This window comes from Trichechus manatus, unplaced genomic scaffold (genome assembly GCF_000243295.1).
Source record: "Trichechus manatus latirostris isolate Lorelei unplaced genomic scaffold, TriManLat1.0 scaffold00079, whole genome shotgun sequence".
In the NCBI taxonomy this organism is placed as follows: Eukaryota; Metazoa; Chordata; class Mammalia; order Sirenia; family Trichechidae; genus Trichechus; species Trichechus manatus.
The window spans coordinates 7,505,289-7,513,955 of NW_004444015.1; the positions used below are offsets into that span (position 1 = coordinate 7,505,289).

At 37.9% G+C, this 8,667-nt stretch overlaps 1 protein-coding gene across 1 annotated transcript; it reads left to right on the forward strand.

Annotated features, from left to right (window-relative positions):
- The first annotated feature begins 4,642 nt into the window (after positions 1–4,642).
- Positions 4,643–5,628, forward strand: CDR1 (cerebellar degeneration related 1). Its single transcript, XM_023735498.1, is given in 5 exon segments — positions 4,643–5,025; positions 5,027–5,132; positions 5,134–5,199; positions 5,201–5,419; positions 5,422–5,628. Coding segments are annotated over 5 exon segments (777 nt in total). The 5' UTR covers positions 4,643–4,846.
- Positions 5,629–8,667: the final 3,039 nt, after the last annotated feature.

Below are 8,667 nucleotides of genomic sequence, written 5' to 3' on the forward strand. Positions count from 1 at the left end.
CACACAATGGAATACTACGCAATGATAAAGAACAACGATGAAGCCGTGAAACATAACATGGAGGAAGCTGGAGGTCATTATGCTGAGTGAATTTAGTCAGTCACAGAAGGACAAATATTGTATAAGACCACTATCATAAGAACTCAAGAAAAGGTTTAAGCACAGAAGAAAACATTCTTTGATGGTTATGAGGTTGGGGAGGGAGGGGGAGGGTTATTTACTAACTAGATAGTAGATAAGAATTATCATAGATGAAGGGAAGGACAGCACTCACTACAGGGGAAGTCAGCACTCTTTTTAAAAAAAGAAAAAATTAAAAAAATATATATGTAAAATATATATATAAGGAAACAGGAAAAGTGATTTTAAATCTCATTACAGATATGCAATTATTGTTACCATGCAGACACTTTTTTCAGCCTCTGTTATGCATTTTTTACATATTTTAGATATTAGTCTGTAATTTTGGGCTTGTTTTTCAATGAATATAATATTGTATTTTCCTATATTATTAAGAGTACATTAACATAAAGTTGAAATTAACATTTTCTACTTTTGAAAATAACACATTAAAATGGAAAACTCAGAAAATAAGGAGTCAAAATAAAAATCGTATTTTCCCGCCACCCAGAAATAATTAAGAAAAACAAAACTGGAGTTCACAGAACTGGATTGATAATAATCCTTAGATCATGTACACTGTCTCATTGATCCTCACATGGCCTTCTTTTATTTTTATCCATTTACTTGTTCTTTTATTTAATTTTAATAATAAGCATGTAATTATAAAATAATCAATGATATGATTTTAAGTATATAATGAACATCTACCCACCGAACCTGAGCACTAGAATACTGACAATAACTTAAATCCACCTATATGATCCTCCCCTATTCGACCCCGTTCCCACCCTTAATGACCATTAGCCTGAAATTTTTGATATTCCACTGCTTTTCAGTAAAATGATTTTATCCCATATGTAAAACCAAACCTGTTGCTATCGAGTTGATTCTGACTCATGGCGACCCTATCGGACAGAGTAGAACTGCCCCCATACGGTTTCAAAGGAGCGCCTGGTGGATTTGAACCGCCAACCTTTTGGTTAGCAGCCATAGCTCTTAACTACTACACCACCAGGGTCCAGGTTTCCATAAAAAGGATAGCCTATTATATATTGGAGCCCTGGTTGCACAGTGGTTAGAGCTCAGCTGCTGACCAAAAGGTTGGCAGTTCAAATCCACCAGCTGCTCCTTGGAAACCCTATGGGGCAGTTCTACTCTGTCCTATAGGTTCATTATGAGTCGGAATCAACTCAACGGCAACAGTTTTTATTATTATTATTATATGTAGTCTTCTGGGACTAGCTATCTTAACTCAACATTATAGAAGTAAAATTTACCCATATTATTATGTGTAGCTGTAGTGTATTCTTTCACTGCTGTGTAATACTCCATTGTGTGAATATACCATGATTCAACCATTCTCCCTTTGGGACTTTTAACATTTTAGTGTAGATTCTTCTGGTTATTTTTCCTGGAGTACATTTATATAGTTTCCTCTCTACAAAACTTGGATATTATACATACTTTCATGTGACCTGATCCTCTCACTAATGATACCTTGTTAACATAATCCTTGTCCATAAATATTCTTCTACGGCATAAATTTAAATGTCTGCATAGTATTCCATCATACAGTTACAATATACTTTAACCATTTCCAATTGTTGGAGATTCTGGATTGTTTGTAATTCTTTGCTATGATAAACATTATGATGTACATACCCTGTGGCTCAGCAATTCCCCTTTTAGAACTTTATCCTAAGTAATATCTGAACAACATTTGCACACAAATATGTACGGGTCCACCATACAGGACAATGCAGTTTGTGTTCTGCACCACGTGCGCCATCTATGTGCTCATCACAGCAGTTTTTACAATACCGAAAAAAATGATAGGAACTTAATGCCCACCAATAGGAAATGGATTAAATAAATTATATATTAAAATTATAATATAGATGCACAGTTACTGACTATGCAGAGATATTCACAACGTATTGTTAAGTGAAAAAAATAGATAAAACGGCAATACGATTCCATTTGTAAAAGAAAACTGAACATACCTGGGGAAGAGTCTGGAAGAACATACACCAAAAACTTTACGGTGATTATCTCTGGGTATTAAGATTACTGGGGATTTTTTTGTTTCGTTTTGTTTTACTTACTTATATTTTGAAGCATTGATGTATAATAAAAATTATGAAGAAACAATGAATTTTTGTTCATAATTATTGAAATATTTTTACTAAATATAAAATACGTTCATACTATAAGAATTTGGAAGAAAACAGAAATCACACATAATCCTACCCACGTTGAGATAATCAGTTCACAATGTCCAGTGTGTTTATTTCTAGTTGTTTGTCTCTGATGATATATTTTAAAATAGTTCTAATCATACTTTATATAATCTTATATGCTGATTTGTCACTTAACATTATATATGAATACGCTGTTAATGTTGTAATGGAAAAATATTCCATCATATGGACATGGCATCATTTACTTAATCATTCCTATAGGTTTTTCTGTTTTTTGCTATATCAAATAACAATGTGAGGAATATCTTTGTGCATGAGTTATCTACATTTTAGATAATTTCCTTTGGGTAGATTCCTTCTAGTGAAAAGACTAAGAGAGTATAAACATTTTTATATCTCTTGATATATATTGCCAAACTGTATTTACTATGTATTTTAAGGCAGCATAGTATAGTAGGGGGAAAAAGAAGTAAAAAAACTCCTGAATCCCATGCTCATCTCTAGTACTTGCTGTTTAACTGCTGACTAGGTAAAACTGATATAAAAACAGTAATGTTATCTAAATCACAAGGTTATAGTGAAGACCGAATGATAAATTGGGACTTCCTTAGCAATGTTTTCCTTTCCTTTCCAGACTCTCCCAGCATCCTATACTTCCGTTTGTTTCACAGCACTGATTGCAATTTGTAAATAATTTTATACTGTATGTTTCCCCCAGAAGATTTTAGGCTCCGTTAAAACATGCCAGGCAAACAGTTGGCACTCAATAAATATTGGTTGAACAAATGAATGAATGAAGTGACAGTACTTTGTAAACTATAAATAATTTGACATTTGGGAGGTATTGGGATTTTCATTATTATTATTAGTTTGTATTATCATGTAGATTACTCTAAATCTCTAGAGATTTCTTGCCTGACCATAAGTTCATTATATGGCTTTAATGCGTGTCATGCCAACCAGTGATACAAGTAGCAACACTGCTGGAGGCTCCTGGTGAGAGCTGAGCCTTGGACAATAAAGTAGTTAGTTCTCTAGGTCAGCATGCTGCAAGTTAAAGAGCTATAGTTACCATTTGTCAGACGCAAGGAAGTGGCCAGGAATCCAGGAAGTCAGTGATATTTGAAGAAGCAGGTAGGTCTTAGAGATCAGAAACAAGCTAATGGTAAGTAATCTAGATAGTAAGGTTCAATTAAAGTCAATGGGAGTTTTCAATTCCAAGCACCAACACTTAAAGCATGGAGCTATGTATATGACTCTAAAGCAAAGGGTATTTGAATTCTTTGTACCCTTATATTCTCCCTGCCAAAACTAAAACTGGTAGCAGGGGGTTTTTGTGCCTAGTTCTGCATACATGAGCAAGGTAATGGTAATAGCTGGTTGAGAAATGAAATCTGTGAATACAAACAGCTTCTGATAGTAGCAGGGAAAAGTGAGACTATTTGTATATAAGATCTTATAATATTCACATAAAATGGGTAGCCATCAAGATTTGGATCCTATAATTCTCACCTTGATTTTCAGTGGCCGACATTATAGCATAATGATTAGGATCATGGACTTTGGAAGCAGGCTAGTTGGGTTCAAATCCCAGCTCTATCATTTACTAGTTTTGTCCTCTGGACAAGTTATTTCACCTCTGTTCCAGTTTTCTCATCTGTAAAACGGGGATAATGATAGTACCTATCTCAATGGGCTGTTGTGAAGCTTAAATGAATTAATGCACGTTAGGACCTTAGAACAGTGCCTGGACATAGCAAATGCTATGTTAAGTGTTACCTATATTATAGAAAATGGTCAACTACACTGTATGCTAACCTTATCTAAAATAATAAACAGTCTCTAAATAGAATTGTTCTCATTAAAATTTTCACTTGCACTTAAACACAGTTGACTGTATAAAAATTTAAGAATTAACAAAGTAAAAAAACTTATCACAGCAATGCCATCTGTGTGTTTATCCCATAGAAGTTGTTTTATGAACACTGTCTTAAAAAGTTGTAGAGAATATATACACATTTCTTAATAGCAGACAAACAAACAAAAAAAACACAACTATTAAGCTGCAGTAAAGTTGGTCCATAAGATCTGGTCTATAGGAAGGAATATCCTTTTAAATTGCTTGTGAAGCTAAATTCTACTAGAAGCAGGAAGTATTAGAGTTCAAAGAACTGGCTGTGGAAAGATCTGAATATGGGAAGGCTTAGGCATGGGAAGACTAAATTTGAAAAAGCCTGGACCTGGGGAAAGGTTGTAAGGCCTGGACTATGGAACACGTTAGAATACCTGGATATTGCAGAGACTGGAAGACCCGAATGTTAGAAGGCCGGCACACTCCAGATGATGGAAGATGTGGATATTGAGCCCTCTGTTGGAAGACTGGGTAGTCATCGGAAGACCTGTAGATGTTGGAAGACGTGGAGATGCAGGAAGACACGGACATGCTGGAAGATGAGATGCTGGAAGACGAGCAGATGCTGGAAGCCCTGGAGATGCTGGAAGATCTGGAGTTGTAGGAAGACATGGATTTGTTGGAAGACGTGGCTTAGTCGGAAGACATGAATTTTCTGGAAGACATGGCTTTGATGGAAGACATGGATTTTCTGGAAGACGTAGTTTTGTTGGAAGACGTGGGTAGGCTGGAAGACATAGATTTGCTGGAAGACGTGGCTTTGCTGGAAGACGTGGATTTCCTGGAAGATGGAAGACATGGATTTTCCGGAAGCCACAGATTTGATGGAAGACCTGGATTTTCTGGAAGACATAAATTTTCTGGAAGACGTGGATAGTCTGGAAGACCTGGAGGTCATTGGAAGACGTAGATTTTCTGGAAGACATAAATTTTCTGGAAGATGTGGATAGTCTGGAAGACCTGGAGGTCACTGGAAGATGTGGATTTTCTGGAAGACGTAACTTTTTTGGAAGACATGGATTTTCAGGAAGACCCGAGTTGTCCGGAAGACCTGGATTGTTGTTGGAAGATGTGGATTTGCTGGAAGACCTGGAAGTGGTTGGAAGACATGGCTCCTCTGGAAGACCTGGATTGTGTGGAAGACATGGATTTTCTGGAAGACGTGGATCTCCAGGGAGACCTGGAGGTTACTGGAAGACTCGAATTTTCTGGAAGACGTGGCTTTATTGGAAGACCTGGATTTGGTGGAAGACACAGATATTGTCTGGAAGACGTGGACTGACTGGAAGACTGGATTTGGTGGAAGACATGGATTTTCCTGGAAGACCTGGATGTTTTGGGAAGACACAAATTGACTGGAAGACCTGGATTTCTCTGGAAAACATGGATTGACTGGAAGATTTGGATTTGCCGGAAGACATAGACCTTTTTGGAAGACATGAACTAACTGGAAGACGTGGGTTGTTTGGAAGATTTGGATTTTTCTGGAAGACAAAATGGTTGGAAGACCTGGACTGATTGGAAGACTTAGCTTTTCTGGAAGACATAGGTTTTTCCGGAAGACGTGGATTGGTTGGAAGACCTGGGTCTGATGGAAGATCTTGAAATTACTGGAAGACATGGATACTCAGGAAGATGTGGATTATCCTGGAAGATTTGGATTTTGTGGAAGATCTATAGTTGCTGGAAGACTGGATTTTCTGGAAGACTTGGAGGTCATTGGAAGACATGGATTGTCCCGAAGACGTGGATTGTCTGGAAGATGTGGATTTTCTGGAAGACTGGGATCTCCTGGAAAACTGGGATTGGCTGGAAGACCTTGAGATTGCTGGAAGACTTAGAGTTGCTGGAAGATCTGGAGTTGCTGGAAGACCTTGACACTGGCGCCACTGGAAACCCTGGACATTGGAGACATTGTAAGCACAGGATGTTGGAGATATTGGAAGCCTTGGATTTTGGAGACAATAGTTACTCTGGACATTGGAGACTTTGGAGACATTGGAATACTGAAAGCTATAGACACTGGAAGCCCTGGACATTAGAGACAATGCAGGTCCTGTACCCTGGAAGCCCTAAACATTGTAAGCTATGGATAACGGAAAACCTAAACATTAGAAATCCTAAAATCAGAAGCCCTGAATTAGAGACACTGGAAAACCTCAATACTGAAATATTCATATTAAAAGACATAGAATCTGGAAGGATTAAATTGTCATGACATTGGAAGTCCAGGATGCTGGCAGGCCTGGACATGAAATGATTATGGATGTTAAGAGTTCCACTCATTCAGACGCTGGAACACCTGAATGTTGGAAGACCTGGTTCTCAGAGATATTGAGTCTTGGGCACTGGAAGAACTAGCGATGACAAGGCATTGTAAAACCAGATTTTGGAGACATTAAATGATTGGAGAACTAGATGATGTAGGTGCTAGAAGATATTGGAAGAGGTGGACTTGAATACTATGAAATACATGGACTCTAGAAGATCTGTATATAGGAGACATTGAAAGATCAGGACTGTAAAATACTTGGAAGTTAGAACTCTGGACCATGAAAGACCTAGACCTTAAAGACTGACTGGTGGGGATGTTGGAAGACCTAGACTTTTAACGACCCCAGTCTTGGAGAGGTTAGGAAACATGAGCATTGGAGATGCTGCAGGCCAGAGATTAGAAAACGTGGATATTGTAACATTTAGAAAATCTGGCAATTGGAAATGTTGGATATTGTGGTGCTGGGAAAACCTGATGCTGGAGACAGTTTTGAAAGGTCTAATATTAGAGATATTGGAAGGTCTGGATGTTGGAAGGCCATGTTGAAAAACACTGGCAATGCTGAAAGACCTAGATTTTACATTAAGAGACTTATCATAAAACTATTCTGACAGTCTTTATGACTATGGTATCTCTTCTACTAAAAAAGGGAGACACAAAGAAACACATTCCAGGAAGATGACAAAAAGGAAGCAGAGAAAGTCAATTAAAAGCAAGTAGTTTGAATGGGTTCAAACCCATCTTCATTGTCTCAGTGAACTGGTCTTCTGGATCTTCACGGGTTGACAGAATGAGAGTGGGGCTTATTAAAGAATAAGCAGTATCAAGGCTTGGCAAACTACTTGGCTCTGGTTCAAGGGTCAGCAAACTTTCTGTAAAAGGCCAAATAGTAAATATTTAAAATTTTGCAGGTATACAATCTCTGTTGCAACTACTTAACTCTGCCGTGGAAGTGCAGCTACAAGTAAATGAGTGGATGTGGCTGTATTGCAATAAAACTATTTTAAAAAATAGATGAGATAGATTTGGACCAAGAACTTTAGTTTGCGAAGACCCGCTCGAGATCACAAATCTAGGGTAGAGTAAACTTAAGTACATTACAGGGCAGCATCCACTTCAAAAGAACAGATAGAGCAATTTGAAGCCCAATGGTAAATAAATATACTATGCAATTTGATGGTACTCAAGAGAGAAGTCTAGCAAGAACCTAAGAATGGAGTTCATTTTTCTAGCCAATTGTCTCAGGGACCCAAACAGGGCACCTTTTATGCAGAGCCACAATCAAGTGGGCTGCATTCAGAACCCCAGCCAAGGTAGCTGAGGTATGGTGAGGACATCCTAGTTTAGTATGCTGGAGACTTCTGAAAATAATTAGAGAATAAACCCATCTCTACAGGCTGGGCATTTATGGAGAAGACTAGGGAAGGAGACTACAGCTTGGTAGGCTCATCCCAGGCACCACAGGCTTCAGGTAATAAGTCTAATTTCTGATCTTACCCACCAGAGCTTAAGTGACAAGCTCAAGGGATGAGGGTTGGGGTTGAGTTGTAGGCTAAAGGTCCTTAGTATTTAGTCAGATAAGACTGAGAAAGACAGGGACTATCACATATATTACACGAAAAAGAGCAGACAAAACTAGTAAGGTACACCAAGACTGGACTATGATTTAAAGATCAAGTAGTGGAATATATAGACAATGGGTACCATTAAAGGTTTTTGAGCAAGGCCATATCAGGATCAGAACTGTATATGAGGAAAATTAATCAGGCAGCAAGGTACTGAATATCAAGGACTACTAGATATATATACTAGAACACCGAAGAGTTCAAGCTAAAACACTTAAAGGGTCGGATGTGAGTTATAAGGTGAGTGATAGTGGGCACTGAAATTAAGGCAGTAACAGTTCTGTCACTAAGCAGACACACCATCAAACTAACGATGACTACTCAGCATTCTGAATACCACTATTTTAAACTTCTTGAATGCCATCACAGCATACATGAAAAAGTTCAGAAGCTAGTTATGAGGAATTGCCCTTACCTAGTAAGATTGCTTAGATTAATCCAATGTCTCTCCAAAGCAGCTGAGCTAATAACTTGGTGGTTCAAGCAACGTAGGTCCTAGATAGCTTTATCATTACCCTGTATCACAGAGTG